Below are 23,518 nucleotides of genomic sequence, written 5' to 3'. Positions count from 1 at the left end.
CTCTGATCTCAAGTGGGCCGGACCAGTAAAATAATGGCAAAATAACGTACATCAACTCCAAATCTCTAGCTTTGTTTTTCAGTAATATGCTTTATCACTCAGTCTACATTTGTAACCTACATTATCACGGATCACAAGGGATCTCTGTACCCCCCAGGAAATGTCTTAGTAAAGGTTGCTGCTGGCCATGGGAATAGGAGGTGCGGCGCGTAGCGCCGCAGCAAAAATTTGGGGGGTATTTTGCTCAAAGATGCCAATACGCACTAATGAAATAAACAACTGTTTATTTGAATACACAAATACAACAGGCACTGACGTTACAGTTGTCCAATTTTGTTTACTATATGTACAGGGACACATTTTGTGCAAACATGCAGACAGTACAAAATAAAATTTAATAAAAGTGCAACTTCTACTGTTTTGATTTATTTTTAAATACAGAGGTTATTGGTTGTTTTGGAATTCGTTTTTCCCAATTTAAAACATAAAAATAAAGCAGCATGGAAAATTAGGAAATAAATCTTGTAGGCCTACACTAGCATGCTCCTGCTCGTTTCGCACGTGCAGAGCCGCGGACACATCGCGCTTGCTAGTACATTAATTGTTCAGCACTGAGGCTACAATTCGCACAGGCTCCCCAAAATGGGACAATAGAAGATTGGACAAATCTTGCCTGGTCTGACGTGTCTCAATCAGTTGCGACATTCAGATGGTAGGGTCAGAATTTGGCATAAACAACATGAAAGCATGGATCCATCCTGCCTTGTATCAACGGTTCAGGCTGGTGGTGGTGGTGTAAATGCGTGGGGGATATTTTCTTGGCACACTTTGGTCCCCTTAGTACCAATAGGAGGTTCAACCCGGTACTTGCAAGGTGTACATAATAAAGTGGCCGGTGAGTTTGTATATACTGTATGTGTGTGTAGTATATATATATATATTTCCAATATCCTTGTGGCTAACAGTCAGTAAACAGAATATAAAATGGTAAACCAATGTTGACGGAGGCATATGGCGCTCTCCCAGGCCACTGTGTAGAGTGATGAAGTTGTATTTGCTTCCTGTTGTTTTCGATCTGGTTTAACCAATATTTGTACATTCTGAATAATTCAGAGGAAATTCCTCCCCGTTGCCAGGATCCGGGGCCCTTAAATCTGCATGTATAATTGAACATATTTATGCTAATCTAATTGTTTTACAGTTAGCAGGCTTTTGTAGTGCACAGTCACTGGCATAAACATGCGACACGAGGAAGCGGCCGGTACAAAGCTAATGACCCCTCCACCTTTTCCCCCCCGCGGCCTCATGGGAAGCCTCTCAAAGCAGCTGTTGACAGAGGCAAAGCTAGGCGAGGGCCATTCAAGGCGGGGAGTGAGTGGCACATTTCCAATCTCCCATAAGAACTAGGCTTTGAAGCAAAGCGTGCGCCGTACCACGCTCACATTATACTATTTGTGTTTCGTGGCAATTCCAGTTAAGGCTTTAATGCCAGCAGCTGAATGCCAAGTCGCTGCAATTTGCACTGAGGCCCCCACTAGTCAGACTGTGAATGATTGTTCAAAAAGCCTCTTACTACATTGAAAAAGCCGTTTACACAAATGTGCTGAATATCTGCAAGTTCTTGCGAGAGCGAGGGGAATATTGGCATGGTGCATTAGGAATAGTTGGGCTATTGGTTATGTTGTGTAGCCTTTATTAGCTGGGTACAAAGCATAATCTCATGGCATAACATTATAGAAAATATAGAAACAGTTAAACACTGGCATCTGGTCAATTGTGGAGGTTCTACATCCGATATGGTGACCCAAGCCACAGCATATTCCTCGTGGTAGTTTCAGAATTTGACGGTGATCTTTTCCAATACACAACCACCTTCATTCAGTTATGTTATTATCCAACCTGTATCTCAGAGCTCACAACTGGCATCTCTTCCCTCGCTAATGGCACTGTTCAGTGACATGGTACAGCTTCTACTTTACTCTACTCTTCTCACCTTTGGTACTGGTTGCTTTTTCATCAGTTTTCATCAGGGCCATTGTTTTTCGCATTTAGTTTTCGGGGTGAAGTAACATTGGGTCCTCTACCACTCAGAGCAACGTGCCGTGTCATAGCAGGCAGTCTTATTGTTAGATTTTTTTTCACATGTAACATTAACCAACATGTTTATGTGCCGCAATCTGGTCATACAGTTGCTGGTAGACTCTCATATGTGTGGCCCTGTACAGCTCTATATTTTTCTCTTGGCCATGGTTAATGCCAGTTTTGAAAGAAAGTCTAACAAAACTGGAGAGACAGCGACCACCATGGCTTGTTTGTTGTGCAGGATAGGGCCCACTGATGACGCTCTGGCCAATCAGTGCTCTTCATGTCACTGTTTACTAAACGACAGTCGGCACAACTAAAGCCACATGTGCACAACTCTAACCAAAGTCTGCTGGATAGGTGGTTGGACCTACTCTTGTGTTTTCACTTAACGTTGCAGCTCCGACTGAAGAAAGAGTGTCACTGTCACAACGCGACCCTGTACAGTTTGAAGCAAAATCACTCCATAGAAATCTCTATCAGGATGTTTTTATCATTTCCCGATGATTTTACGTTTGATCGATATATTTATGTGATCAGTATTATCAGCCCTCGTGTCGTACATATAGGCGGCCACCTAACAGACTGTGAACATGCTTTACATTCAGAAATAATTGTTTGTGTCTCACTTAAGCCTCATTATTTTTTTTATTTACAGTAGTTTTTTAACATCTGTAACAGTGAGAAGATTTCTGTCAGGCTGAAATGTGACGCTGTAGGCTACGCGATCGTTACTGTGATGGTCCCAAAGTCACAGACGAGTCTCGTTCAATAGCCTAATCTAAATATAGAAATGATATAATAATTTAAACTGTGATCATTTGCTGAGGAACATGGATTTGGTAATAAATCAATCAATGAAAATTGTCGCCTAATTTGTCTGACGTTAAAGTCTTTCACCCCCCATTTAAAAGGAGCGACAGTCTGTGTTTACTGCACAGGATTTAAGAACTGCTTGCCTAAATAGCATAGCCTACAGCAAAAATAAAACGGTGTCAGCAATTTCATGTCGTGCCAGCTCATACATTTGCTGCTGCTGATATGCGTAACTTAAATTTTTTAACTTGAATTAAAATAGACTATTGCTATCCATACAGAAGCGTAATGATTCTCTTGACAAAAAAAGTTTTGCCCTGTTTTCTTTTTCTGAATTGCCAAGGTGATTAGATCAGAGTTATGAGATAATATCCCCGTTAATTCCTCTCCGTACCATATTGTTCATTCATTAATATTTCTGACTCCAGTGGGAGGAGTGGAGAGGTTTTTTTTCTTTGAGCAGTGAAGAAGTGGGTCGGATCAAGCATTTGTTTCTCCCATCCTCTACCTCTGCCTGAGCGGACCTGGGCGAAAGCTGCCATACTGTCTTCATACTTCCTGGGGATGGGATATGTTGGATACCTCATGCTGCCTTATAGTCAGGGTCACATGGTGGGTTGGTGTGAGGGTTAAACGCTCTGGGGCCCTTGCCTGGTCTGGCATGGCTGTGGCCCTGCCGGGACTCCAGGCTGTTGGTAGTGCATCAAAGCCCTGCTAGGCAGCCAAGCCCAGTTAAAGTGACAGGGAGCAGGCAGACCCACCTGAGCTGTCCCATATGGAGAGCCATGCGAGAGGGGGTGGATGTAGGGAGGACGCTAAGAGGGGAAGGGGGAGATGAAAAGATGGAACAAGCGGGGACATAAGGGGAGTGAGAGCAAACAAAATGTAAATAAAAAAAAGACGTGTGAATAAATATCCTCTATCCCTGTATGTACTGCAAATAAATAGTTCATTTGATTGTTTTTGCTTTCTGCTATATTTGATGGTCCCTATTTAGCCACTTGAGAAGAGTCCATGTTGGAACAAAAACAGAGGTTACCATCTCCCCCCTCTATGTAACCCAAAATTCCCAAGTATCATACATAGGTCACATAATGACGGTATTGTTGGATGATTATGACTGAGCTATGATTAAGGGGGCGTTCACACCGACCTAGTTTAGTCCAGACTTTTGGACTTTTCCGTTTGATACGAACTTAAATTGCAGGTGTGAATCCTCCCGTGGTCCATTTTTGGATGTTTTGGACCAAGTCCTGACCGGCTATCTCCAGTCACAGAGAGGAGAAATGAGCTGCTGACGGGGGAAGTGTAGGAGCTGGGGCGGGGGGGTCGCTGATAGGAGACGGGACTGTAGTCAAAGTGGGAGGTGTGCGTTGTCTGAGCGGCTGCCTGAACTATACAGCGCTGCAGGAAATTAATCTGTTTCCATTTTTCTTAATTAATTAATTTAAACTGGTGAAGGCTATACCGCCGAATAGAAATGCTGACGTCAGATGTGATAAACACAGACGTAGGTATGTCATGGAAAGTTCTTTTTAGTGCACTGGAAAAACTGCAAGGTGAAACTAAACATACAATCAAATCTATACAGGGGATTTAAAAAATAGTCCTTAGTTCGGACCTGGGTGCAGACTTTTAGGTGTGAAAGCCCCCTAAAAGTTGCAAAATAGCTAATCAGTGGACTTTTGATCATTAACTATTTTATTGCATGAGAAGTCCCACTTCTACTTTTTCTATTTGTGTAGCTGTCCATTGGTATATGGCAAATAAGTGTCTCAGTTTGGATAATATCACTGCATGCATAACATCATGATTTCTACATATTAAAGCTCACATATTATGCACTTTGCTGTCAATTTTATATGGTCTAAGTAGTCCCTACTACTTATTTTTTTAGATGTTTGCTGAAAAACCCGTTCAGATCATTTATTGTAGCAAGCCTCTATACCCTGATTGTCCTCTGGTCTCAGGATGACCTATATTTGTGCGATCTGGCTGGCCCCTCCCACCTCTCTGCTGGGCTTTCTTTATATGTCCATGGGGCTCTCCCACCATCTCTGCCGTGCTCTCACGATACTAGAGAGACACTGCGTGACTGCGAACACAGTGTTTACCCGGAGCTAAGCCATACTTTTAACAATTTGACATGACCTGACATGATTAAAACAAGTGAAAACAGTAGCTTCAAAGTTTGATTTCTACATGAATATCTTCCCATCCTTTGTCATGTTAAAAACAAGTCATTATTAGACTGCAAGGGGAAAGCTAAGTTAGTGTATTAGGAGCAAAACTTGGTGCTACAACCGAAGCTACATGGGCGCTAACACTAAAAATAAGACTCAGACGATTTAAACCAGTGAAAACAGTAGCTTCAAAGTTTGATTTCTACAGGAATATCTTCCCATCCTTTGTCATGTTAAAAACGAGTCATTTTCAGACTGCTGTGGAGAATATAAACAGCGTGTTATGAGCAAAAGCTGGTTGCTTGTCCCAAAGCTAATAGCTATACACCAGTCAGGCAAAACTACCAATAAAAACTATTATTTTAGTTTCACCGTTTAAAAAAAAGCACAGGTAGCTTCCTATCCGTTGTGTTATTAAAAACGAGGCATTAATAGACTGCTGTGGTTAAGATAAATTAGTGGAGTATGAGCAAAAGCATTCTGTGTTGGTGTATGTAACATTCAGGCTGTACTAAGGGCATCTTGTCGCTTAGCAGGGAAAACAACATGGCTGTCGCTCGGAAAATTTTCCATCGGATCTCGGGGCCATGGACCAATAAGAAATGGGGGGGTGGGGTTATCATAGACTACTGCACGGTGGACGTTTCTGGGGGGGAAGCATGGACATATAAAGAAAATATGGGGATGTGACTGTGCCGACTATTATGTAATAGTCGGCGAGAATTCTGACTGGATTATATTGGGGGGAGGGGTGGGGGTTTCAGAAAGGGGGAGAGTGAGAAAAGGAGATACTGTTATTTTTTTTTGATATTTTGGCAGTCTCTAGGCACACCGTGGACCCATGGATATGTTAGAACACATTTAAAAAGTGCATTTAGCATAATATGTGACCTTTAATGCACACATGGTCCACTGTCCTTGAATAAGATATTTGTTCTTATTTTTATCAGTGCATCGTTAAATAAACATACAGTGAACTCCACTGATATGTGTGCCAATTAAAGGCTGTTTCATTAGGCGCGCGCACGTATGTGTGTGCGTTTGTGTTTATACCGCAGGGAAGGCTAGTGAGCATAATTGAATGATATTACTTCCTCCACATGGCTTGTCAAGGCCCTTTTTATGATTTGGAGCTAACCCACGAGGAGGCTTAACATTGATTGAGCCATAGCACTATAGCTTTTTGCACCACATACTGTATAGTCTCTACACCATGTGTTTGTCACTCTGACTTAAACATCCCTGAACGCATCATAATAGCAAGTTTCCTATTTAAAGCGGGTGATCTTTTGTAGTGGCTAACTCGACAAAGGGTTGAGTTGAGTTTATCCAAAGCCCTTTTATTGGAGCAAAGGACATCTTTTACAAGGCCTATAGAAGCGCTGTGTACATCTCTGCTGTAGTTTAGCTAAGATGCTGTCCCCATTAGTCTCCAGATGACTGGCTGGTAATAGGAAAGCATAGCAGCTCATGCATGAGGCTTTTTTTTTATTGGCCCTCAATATTTTTTCATCAGCAGTTATTAGTAACAGTGCTGACCAATCCACTGCCTTTTGGCTTGATGGCCTGTGAAGGCTTTATCAGCTCCCGCGGATTGCGTTGATGAGCAGCACAAGTTATTCCACTCAGCGTCTTTTTTTCCCCGAAAGAGCTGCAGTAGAAAATGGCTGTGGAATGAATGGACTGCACTTTTTTAATATTTGAGGCATTTAGCGGACAGCATCATCCAGAAGGCGCTGATTTAAGGGATAGTTGAGTACTTTTGAAGTGGTGTTGTATGAGGTACTTAAGTCATAGATAATGTGTTACCTTATGGAGATGGCGGTCAGAGCAGTCACCATGAGGAGTTAAGGGGAGATGTCTCTGAAGCTGAAGTCTGAAGCCTTGTAACTGTGGCAAAGGGGACCAGAAGAAAACTGTTATTTCTCCACATATACAAAGGCTTACCAATATATATATATACACTGTGGTATAGACTGCTGTATAGTTGAAAAGATATTGACAGATTCCAACTTCCAGGATCAATAACTCAAAAGAAAAACATTATCAAAACACAAACGTTCAGACAAATGGGCTACAACCAAATTTTACTGAATGTTTCAACTGTACGCTTAACTAAGATTGTTTCCACAGCTTGCCGCCAGACACATCTTGCCTTATGGTTTAAGGTAAGCACATACAGCCGCGGAAAAAAATTAAGAGACCAGTCTGGATTTTTCTACTTCATGGAAATGCTCTTAATGACAATATTTTTATTGTGAAATTGGTAGAAATGTTGTCAGTAGTTTATAAAATAAAACCAAAATTTTCATTCTACTCAAACATATGCCTACAAATAGTAAAACAAGAGACACTGAACATTTGGAGTGGTCTCTTAATTTTTTCCACTGCTGTATATGTGTTTTTTTTCTTTTCTTCTGCTGTAGTGACTTATCCCCACAACTCCTTATAGTGTTCTAGTGACTGCAATGATCGCCATCTCCATAAGGTAACAGACTAACTATGCACAAGAACCTCATAACACCCCACTCCAAAAATACTGAACTATCGGCTTGTAGAATGAACTCAGGAATGTCGGACGGCCCAGGTTCAAAGCAGCTAGAGGCAAGGGAGTAGGTTGTTAAACAGAGACAACAATGAATAAACCTAGAGAACTTCAGGGCGTACAATTTCTATACGTTGTTTTGGAAGGCTTTTATTTTGTAGTAAAACTGGTGGAGCATAATGTTAGGAGTAGTAGTGTCATTGTGGGAACCCGGTGAAAATTGTTCCTTCAGTTGCTAGATTTCTAGGGTTGCAGAGCCGTCACAGTTTCTGATGGGTCACAGATTTTGCTCTTACACCGGCACAGACACTATTAAGAAGACAAACAACCTTGTAGACTGAGAAGGTAAAATAAATATAACCGGATTGAACGACAATATGACTCTAGCGTCTACAGCCCCGTTGTCTGCATGTGGAGTAACTTGTGTTTATATGTGTAACATTATTCATCTGTTGCCCTGTTGTCTATAGGCTGTGGCTATGTGGCTGATACATTGGAGAAATAAATGACCACGCGCTAATGTTAGTTTAGATAGACTTGTAAAGTTAGGCGTAAGATTGATTGATTGATTGATTGATTGATTGATTGATTGATTGATTGATTGATTGATTGATTGATTTGTATGCAAGCCTAGGACATTACTTTTGGCACCTGGAAAAGCTGCTTACCAACTCGGCATCAGATTTTTTACTCCACTGTTTGATGAAGCTCTGGCCAACTTGGGAACGATACAGACATCAATCTGTTTAAAGTTATTGTAAAAAAAAACTGTTTTTTCTAAGTGGCTACGAGTAACTTTGTCCGTTGGCGGCCCCTTTGGACAAAAGCGGTAGTATTTTTACGACACCAGCTGTCGTAAAGCTGTTTTCTAGTGCGTGCCGGCCGTGCGAGTGTCAAATGATTAGGACTCAATATAGTGCATGTCCGTGTGTTGAAAGTGTGAGGGCACCGGACTCTTTTCGGCTCCGTGATAGTGGTTAGTGACACTTCATCAACTAATGCCAGTCAGTGCCACACACACCTGATTGCAATGAGTTGATGCAGGTTCACTAACCACTCGCACAGAGCTGAAAGATTCCATGTCCTCACAGAAAGCGAAAGAACGAGAGACAGCAGTTAGTATGGATCACGATGAGGTAATGTGTTTATGATGTTGTAAATAATGACTATTTCAGATGGATGATGGTCATCTGATGATGCTGGTGAGGCAAAGTAAACTTTGTTTTAGTACCGCTCATTCATTTAGGAATTAACACTGCAGTCTAGTTCACTCCCGTGAAATTGTGTACACGCCCTCGCCTCTTCCCGCCCTTCTATCACTCTCCCGTTTAGATTTTCTTCATTGCATTCTCTTTTTTTTCTTTGATGGTTCAGCCCCGTTATCAGTCATTATGATGACAAATCACTGTCTCAAACAAGGCTCCCGCTCCCCTTCCCTCACCTGGAGGGATAGGCTTCTCAAATCGCGTTGCTGCGCTACACTGAAATCTGCGACCAATACAAATATGTGACCATAGAGCCTGCATGCGCAAACCGAAAATCGGACTGGGTGTGCGACCAGACCAAACGCATTAATAAAAACTATATAAAAACTTATTTCTTTGGACTGATGGTATCGTTTGCTGTTAAAGGTAATGTATGATTATCAGAGGAAAAATGGCTGTTTAAAATATATTTAAAAGTTACTTGTAGTGGCTTTAAGGTGGAAAAGCTACATATTGTTGCTTTAAGGAAACTTACTTGATTACATCGGTAGGCATCCAATTTACATAGTATTACAATGAATGATCTTTTCTCTGTGTTCAATGACTATTTGCAAATACCGTCACTGCATGGTCTTTCTGTCAGCACATACCAGAGGTGTGGACTCGAGTCACATGACTTGGACTCGAGTCATGAATTTGATGACTTGAGACTCGACCTGACAAAATGTAAAGAGACTTGCAACTTGACTTGGACTTTAACATCAATGACTCGTGACTTGACTTGGACTTGAGCCTTTTGACTTGACAAGACTTGCTACTTTCCCCAAAACCCAAAGATTAAAAAGTATATTTTTAAGTACCGCTCTGTATCTTTCATCATGTAGCCTAGTGTAGCGGAGGAAACTGGTGGATGTACCGGTACCGCGCTGATCCGCTTATCACTGGTTTCACTTCAGAGGTGTCGGCCAGAACACCTATTAAGGCCAAAAACGTCAGACTATGAGCATGAGACTAGGAGAGGAGGAGTATGGTTCATCCGCTCTTTATTTTCCTTCTTTCACAGACACAGCAGCATAGATCGCGGGAAAAGAACAAAAGCTTACATTCCGCTCGTGAGGAGACGTTAGAACAGCTGTTGTGACCCGCGAATCGCGGCCGTTAATAACATCCATAAACTGTAATGTTATAACAGCGATGGGGACTGCATGTACTTACTCACACACGGGTGATTCACATAAACTCAAATACACACGTTTCAACTGTGGAATGATCGACTACTGCGGCAACATGCACGCTCACACACCTGACCGAGAGAGAGAAGAAAAGGAAACTTACTAAACAGACTGACGTCACTGCCACTAACTGACAGCTATAATGTCGCACTGAACAAAACACATCTTAACACACTATAAGAAATAACAACAATGTAACCTATACACTTTGTGGCCTTTTCTACATGTAGCCTATGTGTGAGTGTCTGTATGTGCTAAATGTGAGTTAAATGTTAAAAATCACTGGTAGGCCTAAATAGTGCAATTGGGAAGTGCAATGTCCGTCTGTACAATTTTTTTTCCACAATTTCAATTGCACTTGTTTTAATAAATAAATATAGATTTTAAAAGTGTACATGATGTGGGTAAATATATTATTACTTTTTGGTTAAAAGGACTCGAAATGACTCGAAGCTCAAACTGCAGGACTTGGGACTTGACTTGAGACTTGTCAGCATTGACTTGGGACTTGACTCGGGACTTGCCTGTCTTGACTCGAGACTTGACCCGGGACTTTAGAGCAAAGACTTGAGACTGACTTGTGACTTGCTAAACAATGACTTGGTCCCACCTCTGGCACATACTGTATACTATATGCCATAAAAGTGTGGGCCTGTCTTCCCAGTTCTTGGCCCTTATATCCCTTCTCTCATGCCCACTCTGCCTTTCAAAGTTTTGCTTATGCATGCACACACACACACACACACACACACACACACACACACACACACACACACACACACACACACACACACACACACACACACACACACACACACACACAGAAACACAAACGGTGGATTACGTTTTGGTGCTTAGAACCCCCCGGGGGAATTGAGAGTGATAAATACTGGAGAGAGAGAGAAAGAGAGAGAGAGAAAGAGAGAGAGCCTCTGAACACTGAACACAGGAGCAGAGCAGGTGATAAATTGATCTGGAGTGGTTGTGTATACTGGGCACATCCAACCCTCCATAGACGACAGAGGGTGTAAACGTGTGTATGTGACAGGGACAAGAGAGGGACCTAGTGTAAGACTGTAGGGCCCCAAAACACCTTCACCGTGCCCAACTCAGATTTATCTTTTTCCTCCTGTGCTTCTGTATACTTGCCATTAGCATGAGGTGAGCCACAAGGAGTAAAGCAGACTGAGAGTAAGCAATCTCTCTCTCTCTCTCTCTCTCTCTCTCTCTCACACACACACACAGTACAGACTGGGGTGTTGACTGGGATGCAAGCCTAGCTAGATACACATTTGCCAAATAACCAGGCAAGAACCAAGCCAACAGGCCATAGCCGTGCGTGTGTGTGTGTACACCAAACTACTTAAAGTGATGGAATTTGGAGACAGGCACCATTCTAAGTGGAGCCAGGAGAAAGCAGACCATAGCATAGAGTGTGTGCCCCCCCGGAGGAGAGCTTCATTCACCTGCTGTCCTTATTTAAATTCTCATAACTCACTGCTGTACACTGCAATCACATTTAGTGTTTTGGATTGTATTCTAATTACATTGGCAGAATGACACTTGATATCTATTCAGTGGGTGAACCGCCCCTTGTTGCTGATGGAAGCTGCCCATCTCTCATGGTGGCCTAAATAAAGGCTGTGCTCACGCCAAGGTGTTTGGAAGTGGTTTATTTTCAACTCTGATTGGTCCATTTGAGCTCACTAAAAACATTTATTCCTGTTGCCAATTTCACTGCTTTAGATTGTTCAGTCAGCAGAGAACATTGCCCTTTAACCCTTGTGTGGTGTTTGGGTCAAATTGACCCCTTTTCATCTTTTGCATGGCAGCTACTGCCACCGGTGTATGTGTGTGTATGAATGGGTGAATGTGGTAAGAAATGTAAAGCGCTTTGGGGCTGAGAAAATCGGCTAAAAGGCGCTATATAAGTCAAGTCCATTTACCATTTATGTCCCTCATAAGGTGTTTGGTTCAATTTGACCTAAATGCAGTCAAATATGCACACAGACAAACATGTCAGGATTGTACAAAAATGGCAGGCCAGAACCCAATAGCACGACAACAAACAGTTCAGGTATTGCAACAAAGTTTAATAAAGAATCAAACCAGGTGGTAGCGAGGCAACAAGTCCAAGAGGGGCAGGCAAAGGGATAATCCAGAATCCAAAAGGATGGGTCAAAACACGAATAGGCAGGCAGGTAAACAGGCAGGAAATCAGAAGAGGCTGGAGAGCAATGTAACACAAAGACAATCTGGCAGGGAACTGAGGGAATGAACCGGTATATATACTGTGGGGCTAATAGCTGATGGGGAGCAGGTGAGTGTGGTTAGGCCAGGTGGAAGTAATCAGCAGGGAGTGCAGAGCAGGGGGGAGTGGCCGGGTCTGAAATGACAAGAGAGTTAATATGGGAACAGACAAGTGACAAAAAACTAAAATGTGGCTGAAGTAGTGACAGAACCCCCCCCTCTAGGGACGGCTCCTGACGTCCCACCAGGCTGATCAGGATGGTCCCTATGGAATGTGGTGATGAGGTCGGGGTCCAGGATGTGGCGAGCCGGGACCCACGAGCGCTCCTCAGGGCCATAACCCTCCCAATCAACCAAGTATTGGAAACCCCTTCCCCGTCGTCGCGACCTGATGAGACGATGAACCGAGTAGGCAGGCCCTCCATCAATGAGCTGGGGGGGCGGCGGGGGTCTGGAGGAGGGCTGGAGCTGGGACTCTTTAACGGGTTTGATCTTGGATACATGGAAGGTGGGATGGATCCTCATGGAGCGAGGAAGACGGAGACGGACTGCAGCAGGATTGATGACTTTATTGATGGAGAATGGACCCACAAACCTGGGAGCCAACTTCCTAGACTCCACCCGGAGCGGAAGGTCCCGTGTAGACAACCAAACCTTCTGACCCGGAGTGTAACCGGGTGCAGGGGTCCGACGGCGATTGGCATATCTCTGGTATCGGTCGGACGAGCGCAGGAGAGCAGCACGGGCCCGCACCCAGGTGCGCCGACACCGCTGGACGAACGCCTGGACAGACGGGACACTGGCCTCTCGCTCCTGCTCAGGGAACAATGGAGGTTGATATCCTCGAGAGCACTGGAAGGGGGAAAGACCTGTTGCTGAACTTGGAAGTGTGTTGTGAGAATACTCCACCCATAGGAGCTGCTTGGACCAGGAGGACGGGTTCTGGGATGTGATGCAGCGCAAGGCAGTCTCCATCTCCTGGTTCATCCGCTCAGTCTGGCCGTTGGATTGAGGATGGAAACCCGAGGATAAGCTGACCGTGGCCCCCAACAGCTGACAAAACTCTGTCCAGAAACGAGAAGTGAACTGCGGCCCCCGGTCGGAGACAATGTCACAGGGAAGGCCGTGCAGACGGAAAACATGATGCAACATAATTTCAGCTGTTTCCTTGGCAGATGGTAACTTGGGCAACGGAACAAACTGAGCAGATTTAGAAAATCTGTCCACAATAGTAAGAATAGTGGTGTTACCCTCGGAGGGAGGCAGTCCGGTGACGAAGTCGATCGAGATGTGGGACCACGGACGATGAGGAACAGGCAGTGGCTGAAGAAGGCCCGCAGGGGCATGGCGAGCGATCTTGTGCTGGGAGCAAACACAGCAAGCAGCGATGAACTCCTTGGCGTCCTCTTCCATGGTAGCCCACCAGAACCGTTGCTTCAGCAGGGCTAGAGTGCGCCTAACCCCTGGATGACAGGCAAGGCGAGAAGAATGTCCCCACTGGAGGACCTGAGAGCGGAGATTCACAGGCACATACAGACGATTATCAGGGCAAGCACTGGGGGCCGGGTGGTCGGCCTGGGCCCGTTTTACCTTGTCCACAATATCCCAGGTAACTGCGCCGATGACCATCTTAGTGGGGAGGATGCTCTCAGGATGTGTGGGAACATGTTCGGATTGGAACTGACGGGACAGGGCATTTGGTTTGACGTTCCTAGAACCTGGGCGATAAGACAGGGTAAAATCAAAACGATTAAAGAACAACGCCCACCTGGCCTGACGGGAGTTCAACCGTTTGGCTGACCGGATGTACTCCAGGTTTTTGTGGTCCGTCCACACCACAAACGGATTCTTCGCCCCCTCCAACCAGTGCCTCCACTCCTCGAGAGCCATCTTAACCGCCAATAGCTCCCGGTTACCAACGTCATAATTTCTCTCCGCTGGGGACAATTTGCGGGAGAAAAAGGCACATGGATGTAACTTTTGGTCTTTACCTGACCGCTGAGACAGGACTGCCCCCACCCCGGAGTCTGACGCATCCACCTCAACGACAAACTGGCGTTCTGGATCTGGTAGGATGAGGATGGGAGCAGAAGAGAACCGTGACCTTAACTCACTGAACACCCTTCCTGCAGCAGGGGACCATTGGAAGGCTACCTTTTGGGAGGTGAGGGCTGTCAGGGGAGCTGCTACAGAACTATAGTTGCGGATAAACCTACGATAGAAATTGGCAAACCCCAGAAATTGTTGAAGCTTCTTACGAGTGGTGGGGACCGGCCAATCCACCACCGCTTTAATCTTGGTGGGATCCATGTGAATACTTCCGACTGAAATTATGTATCCCAGGAACGACACCTCAGTGGCATGGAACTCGGACTTCTCGACCTTCACGAACAGCTGGTTCTCTAGGAGTCTCTGGAGAACCCTGCGGACATGCTGCACATGGTCCTGTTCGGACTTGGAGAAGATGAGGATGTCATCAAGATAAACAAACACAAATACATTGAGAAAATCCCGGAGCACATCATTCACTAAGGCTTGGAATACTGCAGGAGCATTTGTGAGTCCGAAAGGCATTACCAGGTACTCGTAGTGGCCCCTAGGGGTATTGAACGCCGTCTTCCACTCATCCCCCTCCCGAATGCGAACTAGGTGATAGGCATTCCTGAGATCAAGCTTGGTAAACACAGAGGCCCCTTGCAAAAGTTCAAATGCAGAAGAGATGAGTGGGAGGGGGTACCTGTTCTTAATGGTGACATCATTCAGACCGCGGTAATCGATGCAGGGCCGGAGGGATTTGTCCTTCTTACCCACGAAGAAAAACCCTGCTCCAGCAGGTGATGAAGAGGGACGGATGAGGCCTGCTGCCAGTGAGTTGTTTATGTATTCGTCCATGGTCCTGGTTTCCGGGGCTGACAGAGAGTAGAGCCTCCCCCTGGGTGGGGATGAGCCAGGGAGGAGGTCAATGGCACAATCATACGGGCGGTGTGGGGGAAGAGAGGTGGCCCGTACCTTGTTAAACACCTCCTTTAAGTCGTAGTACTCCGACGGGACACCTGAGAGATCTGGGAATTCATTAGAAGAAGGGGTGCTGCAGGCAGGTAACAAGGCAGATTTCAGACAGACCGCAAGACATTGATCACTCCATTGTAGAATGGAACCGGTTCTCCAGTCAATGTGTGGATTGTGTTTAATTAACCAAGGATACCCCAAGACCACTGGCTGCTGAGGTGCATTAATCAGGTGAAAGGTTAGAGATTCAGTGTGGTTACCTGATATGCCCAGATGAATAGGAACTGTGCGATGGGTTACAGTGCAGAGGAGGCGCCCATCGACAGCAGTAGCCTCAATAGGCTCGGCCAAGGGTTCCTGGTTAATACCCAGCTGCATGGCAAGGCCCCGATCCAGAAGGTTGGTGTCAGCTCCCGAGTCAATGAGGACAGCGACAGTATGGGACAGACCATTAAAGTTGAGCTGGGCATGAAGTAGTGCTCGAGAGGGACCTTCAACGTTCTTGATGCGGCTCACCAGCGCCCTCTGGATTCCTGGTGAGCCCTGTCTTTTACTGGACAGGATGACACGTAATGGCCTCCCTCTCCACAGTACATGCAACAGTTCTCCCTTTGGCGCCGTTGTCGTTCAGCAGCTGACAGCCTGGTCCTGCCCAGCTGCATGGGTTCAACTGGGTCACTAGAGGCAGCAGCGGTAGGAAAACACGTTGAAGTGGAAGGTGAAACTGGAAGACGTGGAAGGCTACGGGAAGTGCTGGTCAGTACCCTCTCTCGTCTCCTCTCCTGGATACGTCCATCGATGCGGATAGCGGTGGCGATGAGAACGTCCAAATCCCCTGGAGGATCCCGGGCCGCCAGCTCGTCCTTGATGGCATCAGAAAGTCCGTTGTAAAAGGCGTCAGCCAGGGAGGAAGAGTTCCAGTCACTCTCTGCAGCGATAGTCCGGAACTCGATGGAATAATCAGTCACTCTCCGGCTCCCCTGAGCCAGGTTAAACAGACCCCGAGCAGCCTCTCGACCAGGGGTAGCATGATCAAACACCTTCCGAAGACCCTCAGAGAAGGCAGCCACAGAAGAACAGAGAGCCGACTGCTTCTCCCACTCGGCGGCACCCCAGTTCCGGGCCCGCCCAGTAAGCTGGGTGATCATGAAAGCCACTCTCGACCTCTCCGTGGGATATGTGAGATGTTGTAGTTCAAAAGTCAATGAGCACAGAGTCAGAAAGGAGCGACAGGTATCTGGAGCTCCAGAAAAGCGCTCTAGAGCACTTAAGCGGGGCTCTGGACGGGAGACAGCAGGGACAGGAGGGCTGGTGGGTGGTTGAACCGCTGGGGTCTGACTGGCCAGCGTGAGCTGCTGGAGCTGGCCGCTCAGAACCTCAAAATGCTGATTGTGGCGTTCCGAAGTTTCCTGGAAAGCCACTTCCATAGCGGTGAACTGTCTCGAATGCTGGTGTAGGGCGGCACCTTGTGCTGCCACTTCTTCCTTAAGAGCCTTTGTGTCGGCTGGGTTCATCTTTTGGCCAGATTGTACTGTCAGGATTGTACAAAAATGGCAGGCCAGAACCCAATAGCACGACAACAAACAGTTCAGGTATTGCAACAAAGTTTAATAAAGAATCAAACCAGGTGGTAGCGAGGCAACAAGTCCAAGAGGGGCAGGCAAAGGGATAATCCAGAATCCAAAAGGATGGGTCAAAACACGAATAGGCAGGCAGGTAAACAGGCAGGAAATCAGAAGAGGCTGGAGAGCAATGTAACACAAAGACAATCTGGCAGGGAACTGAGGGAATGAACCGGTATATATACTGTGGGGCTAATAGCTGATGGGGAGCAGGTGAGTGTGGTTAGGCCAGGTGGAAGTAATCAGCAGGGAGTGCAGAGCAGGGGGGAGTGGCCGGGTCTGAAATGACAAGAGAGTTAATATGGGAACAGACAAGTGACAAAAAACTAAAATGTGGCTGAAGTAGTGACAAAACAGAAACATGCCTGCACAGAGAAAAACACACAAACAAACACCCACTCACTCATGGAACACCAACAACCAACTACATCACAAAAACAAATGACACTTCCATTGTTAGATGTGCTCTAGCAAAGATTTATTGCAAACATTAATCACAAATTAATGTTTGCAATTAAATTACATTGTTTGCAATTGAGATAAATATCATATACACTCACTGGCCACTTTATTAGGTACACCTGTTCAATTGCATATAAAACAAAAAGCTAATCAGCTAATCACATGGCCGCAACTCAATGCATTTCGGCACGTAGACATGGTTAAGACAACATGCTAAAACCGAGCATCAGAATGGGGATGAAAGGGGATTTAAGTGACTTTGAACGTGGCATGGTTGATGGTGCACGGCAGGATGGAGCCATGCTTTCATGTTGTTTACGCCAAATTCTGACCCTACCATCTGACTTTCGCAACTAAAATCGAGAATCATCAGACCAGGCAAGACTTTTCCTTCTTTTATTGTCCAATTTTGGTGAGCCTGTGAGAATTGTAGCCTCAGTTTCCTGTTCTTATCTGACAGGAGTGGCACCCGGTGAGGTCTTCTGTTGCTGTAGCCAGGGCTGTACAGTGCGACAGTTTTGATCGCATTTGCTACTGAAATTGATCACGTGCGATGATGAATACAAGTCCATTCGCACAAGTGCTAGTTGATAATGAGGAGAGGCTGTCTTTGAAACACAGAGGAGAAATGCACAACACTGCTTAGAGGGCTCTACATTAACACTCCAAATGGGGGTAAATGTAGTCTTAGGCAAGTAAGTTGTTGAGTCCACCCTTCACTTTGGCTGGTGAAAGATATTTGTCCTCGGGATCTGTGCTCGTGCAGTGATTCTACCGTATAAAAACTTCACCAACGGTAATAACCGGAAGGAGATTACCGCAGTTAAGTTAGCGCGTGTGCAAACAGAACATTTCCTGTGCGCCTTCACGTTAAAAGCCTGTTAGTAGCCAAACGTGAGTTGACTTTTATTTTGAAGCCGGTAAGAACAGGAAGTTAGCGCTTCACAGCCCTGCAGTGCTCTAGCTAGAAAGGCAACTCATTCAGCTGCAGAGAAAAGTCAACAGTAGTCTAAAAACAAATTTTTAAATAAGCCACTGAAGAACAACTTCCAACACATTCACAACAACCTATTTAATTTATCCTAAGTTGTACCAATATGTATACTTATTTATTTAATAGGCTATGTTTAATGTTTTAAAGTTTGGTTTTAATTAACAGAAGGACATTTTCTAAAAAAAATTATTATCAATAATATAATAATTAGATGTATATACAAAACATATATAGATATAGATATTATTTTTATATTTTTATGGGGAAAAATTATTCTGAATCAGCAAAAAATTGCAATTGGCAGGTTAGATTATTTTGTCTAAATTGCAATCAGTGCACCCCTATTCATTCTTCTACAATTATTACCTCACACACTAGGATATAATATTAATTGAGAATCTCAAAGGAGACCAAGATGACTCAAAGGTAATTACAGTGAAATGCAAGGGTTAAGGTTATGCAAGTTTTCGATCATACTTTGTGTGCTACCAAATTTATTTTTGTGCTACTGAATTTTTTTGCTTGCTAGCACCAGTGCTACCACCTAAAAAAATAAGCGTACAGCCCTGGCTGTAGCCCATCTGCTTCAAGGTTAGACTTGTTTTGCGTTCAGAGATGGTATTCTGCATACCCTGGTTGTAACGAGTGGTTATTTGAGTTACTGTTGCGGTTATTTTCGTTCACACAAATGTCGTCTCCTGGATATTTTTCCTTTTTCAGGCCATTCTCTGTAAACCCTTGAGATGGTTGTGCGTGAAAATCCCAGTAGAACCATGTTCAAAGTCACTTAAACCTCCTTTCTTTCCCATTCTGATGCTCAGTTTTAACTTCAATAAGTTGTCCTGTCCAGGTCTACATGCCTAAATTCATTGAGTTTCTGCCATGTGATTGGCTGATGTAGTGCTTTTAAGACCCCAATAATGTCACAGGTCCATTTGGCCTGGAATGAGGGTCTATTAAGTGAACATAATCCAAGGGTAAACCAATGAATTAGATATAAAAAGGTAGAGCTCACATTTATATTCCCATTGTAACTGTGTTCAGTGTGCTAGAAGTTATTTCAAGAAATGAAAATTCAAGATTCAAGAAGTTCATTCTTCATATGCACAACAATTACAGCAGCAGCCATTGGCAATGAAATTCTTACATCCCAGGCTCTTCTCAACAATGAGATATAGAAGAAGAAGAAAAAACACAACACCTGAGACAAACACTAAAGGTTCAGTAAGCGGAATGGTCAGTTTAGCTAACTTCCTGTCACTGACTGCAGTTAGCAGTCCCCTCCCTCGTCCCCACATCACCACATTAATGCGCTGTGGTCTTCAAGCAGCGAGTTATCTAGCATCATCTCAGATCTGTAAGTGATAAAACATGATAAAAACCATCAAAACAGACATTTGGAAGGATTTTTACCTGCTCCGCCATTGTAGGCGCATACACATTCACCCATCTGTCGCTCTGCACCGTCAGTGAGACAGGTGCCAGTTTGTAGCGTTCTCTCTTCTGATTGGTTATCAGTAGTGGGATCTCTGAAAAGTTTATTTGACGATGCCATGCAGAGCGGTTGACTGAGAGATCGGCTTTGTGAAACGCGCACACTACTGTATATAAGTGATCACTGTATGAATAAAGAGCGATTTAACACTTATATTAACATAAATAAATCACTTACTTCACCTTTAACAATACAATAGTGCAAGGACACAGTCCAGGTAAAAAAAGTGTAGAGATAATGTGCACCATATAAATATAAAGTAAGTTTAGAATGTAAAATAAAATAAAATGTAGACAAACTAGGACATGGAAATAACTGCAGGATAAACTCTGCCACATGGATTTACCTGGCATTTACACTACTGTGACCTACACACTTCTGAAACATCCAATTCTGTCTTTTCTAACTGGCTCATGTTTCCCTTATTTGTAGCACTGGGTTGGGAAGTCTTTTTGTAACGAGAGTTCCACCATAAAACAACAGTGACAGTGCATGGTTAGCATAATGATGATAAAAGTGCTACAGTGAAAGCAAAGTGCTATTAAACGAGATTAGAGGGAAAACACAAGTTGAAGTAATATGCACTTTAAAGACACTTTAAAATACCAAACGATCAGCATGATCTGCATTGCTCGACACACACTGTGTGAAAGTAGGACTGGAAAAAAGGAAAGTGCAGCGAGAGTCACGAAAGGGAGGGACCAAACGTAACGGATGACATGCAGCTGAATGAGACAGAAGCCCTGCGTTCCAAAACCCATAGTTTCTCCTATTTAGTATAGTAAGAAAAAAGATTTAGGATGTCCCAATTCTTGTGGTCGGATTTAGCATTCTTAAAAATTATGAACCCCATACTATTAGTTCTGACCCACAATCCAGTGCACATCGGAAGTGACGTCGCATCGATGGAGCCTCCATATGGATATAAAAAGCAAGAGGCAAGATCAAGGTGTAATGTTATGATGAACTAAATAAGTAAAAGTGTGTTCCAATTGTATGCCTTATCAGCTGTAGTATGTAGGATAGAAAAAGGAATGAGTATGCGATTTGGTACACTGGAAGTATGTACTGTATAATGGAAGTAGGAAGAGTCAGACACAGACAGCAGTGCATCCAGACAGACAGGCTCATCCAGGCCTGGCATGGCTCGGCATGGCTTGGCTATATCCATGTGGCTCACCCCAAAAGCTCAACAAGTGACACTGAAATGTCATATGTCATTGTCATTGTGTCACTGCATCAAGTCTTTCCACAATATCTAGTGATGATGAGATTTTTTTTTAATTTTATTCTACAGTACTTCTTCTTCTTGGTCTTCCAACAGATGCATTTCCGCCCACTTTATTTAAAAAACCTGTAAGGCTGATAAGTTTGTATTATTTTGTTCTACTTTAGAAACACAATGTTGCAACATGGCGGCCTCTGCTCCTATGTAGATAATGAAGGCAGTAAAGGAATCCATTGGCATAGTCTCATGAGGATATGTATTACTCATTACTTATATTTGACCCTATTCACCTGCAGTGTCTCACCTTATATTAGGAATGGGAAAGAGGATGAGGTTGGGGCTAGAAGTAGCCTGGTCCTACCAGACCATCGTACTTAATTTCATTTGTACAGAAGGTCTGGAATCGCTCAATTGGCAAATGTTAACTCACTTGAAGGCGGGTGTCTGTTGAAATTTAAAACTATTGGATCTGCCCAGTGCCACTCTGGATATGCCAACCAATCGCATAACGTTTGGCCGTGAAGTATGTCATGCGTTGGCTTCTGACTTCAACTGAAACTCATTCTTCTCAGCCACTCCCTCTGTTCGCCGATTGGACCGGCAAAAATCTGGCTGAGGAAACCCACTAATATACCGCGGACCTAGACTGACTACTGTAGGGAAATTAAAATTGAGTGGAAGTAGGTAGGCGGGCGGTGCCAGGCTAGGATAGAAGGATGGGGGCAAAGAAAAGAAAAAAGAATATAAAGCAGATGAACTGGTTGTGGTTATAAACTTTCTTAGCACTGGTCTGTTTTATTAACAGCCTCTCACCGTTTTATTTATTTAGCGAATGCAAAGTCCTTTAGCCAAGCAGTTGCCTCTTGCTCTGCTGTATGAAGGGTGACGAGTCCTCCTTTAAGTTTTTGTAGAGGGCATGTTTCAATGATGTGATGCATTGTTTGCAGCTCTCCACAAGCACACTGTGGGGTTGGGCTGCTGCCCCATTTGTGAAGGCTGGCCAAGCAGGGGCTCTCACCGTTTGAAAATATATACACATACTGTATAATGTATGTAATTTTCATTGTCTGTAAGCAGTGGTGAATAACGGACCTTTTGTTATTTTTTTTTTTTTTTTACAGAAACCAAGCCCGGAAGTGGTGTGTGCAAGCCTGGAACCATTGCTGTGTTTGGTAACGTGGTGTACGGTGGACTGCTCAACGAACACTGTTGGCACTTTGGGGTTCCCCTAGTCACCAGACTGGTACGTGCACTCATTTTTTCAAATAATTTAGCTATTTTACTGTTTTCCTCTTTCTAAGATACAATCGATCTCAGGAGTTGTCTTTTGACTTCAGCTGCTTGCTTTGTTTTTTTTCTAACATGTGTTACATGTACACGCACACACACACACACACACACACACACACACACACACACACACACACACACACACACACACACACACACACACACACACACACACACACACACACACACACACACACACACACACACACACACTCTTGTACTTCTATCTTCGTGAGGACACTTGACATAATGCATTCCCTGGCCCCATACCCTAAACTTAACCATCAGAACTAATGGCTTAACTCCAACTCCAACCCTAACACTAACACTAATCCCAATCTAAACCTAACTCATACCTGAATTTTAAAACCTATTGTTAGCCCTTTAAAGTCCCAAACTGAAAACAGGCCAAAATGTCCCCTCTTTCGAAAGATTACCTCACTCCGACGGTTAGAAGATACAACTGGTCCTCACAAAGATGCCTGTGCAAGTGCACACACACACACACACACACACACACACACACACACACACACACACACACACACACACACACACTGTATTTTTTGTCATTTTGTAACTATTTCCAAAGCCAGTTGTTGCACCGATGTTACTCTACTGTAAATAGACCAAAGAGTTAACAAGAGGTGTGGAGGACTTGTACTTACATGGAAACCACAGTGTTATATTGATGAAGGCCAATGTAAATGTCTTTTCCTGCATTCAAAATCACATACTCTTATGTATATCATCCTAACATGGCTCCTTGATCTTGCCTCTTGCTTATACAGTATATCCATCTCATCGCTGGTTGTTTTCATACGCAAGTATGGGTATTGGAACGGAGCCTTTGTTCGGTTTTGTTTGCAGTAGTTTGCAAAGTAATCCAAGTGATGTCAAAAGGTCAATCAAATGAATTAAGGTGTTTTTATTAAGTATTGTGAAGCTGTATTAACTGTTGTAGCTGTTGTGTTTAGAAAAAGTACAGTAATACGATAGACAGATTTCTGATCAGTAAAAAGAAGCAGATGATACACAGATATACAGTGGTTATATGATAACTCACAAGTACTAGCTAGGGGACGCACGATGCTCGCTTAAATGT

General features: G+C 44.1%; 1 protein-coding gene across 1 annotated transcript in view; it reads left to right on the top strand.

Annotated features, from left to right (window-relative positions):
- Positions 1 to 23,518, top strand: part of rbfox3a (RNA binding fox-1 homolog 3a) — a gene marked incomplete at its 3' end in the record, with an annotated part of 327,028 nt that overhangs the window by 107,879 nt on the left and 195,631 nt on the right. The window contains exon 2 of the mRNA XM_080048488.1: positions 22,245 to 22,366. Within this exon, the coding sequence (XP_079904614.1) occupies positions 22,245 to 22,366 (122 nt within the window). The remainder of the gene's footprint in view (positions 1 to 22,244; positions 22,367 to 23,518) is intronic.

The sequence above is a fragment of the Ammodytes marinus genome (assembly GCF_949987685.1).
Source record: "Ammodytes marinus genome assembly, chromosome: 20".
Classification (NCBI taxonomy): Eukaryota; Metazoa; Chordata; class Actinopteri; order Uranoscopiformes; family Ammodytidae; genus Ammodytes; species Ammodytes marinus.
The sequence above is the reverse complement of the archived record's forward strand: the minus strand, read 5'-3'. Positions and strand labels throughout refer to the sequence as shown.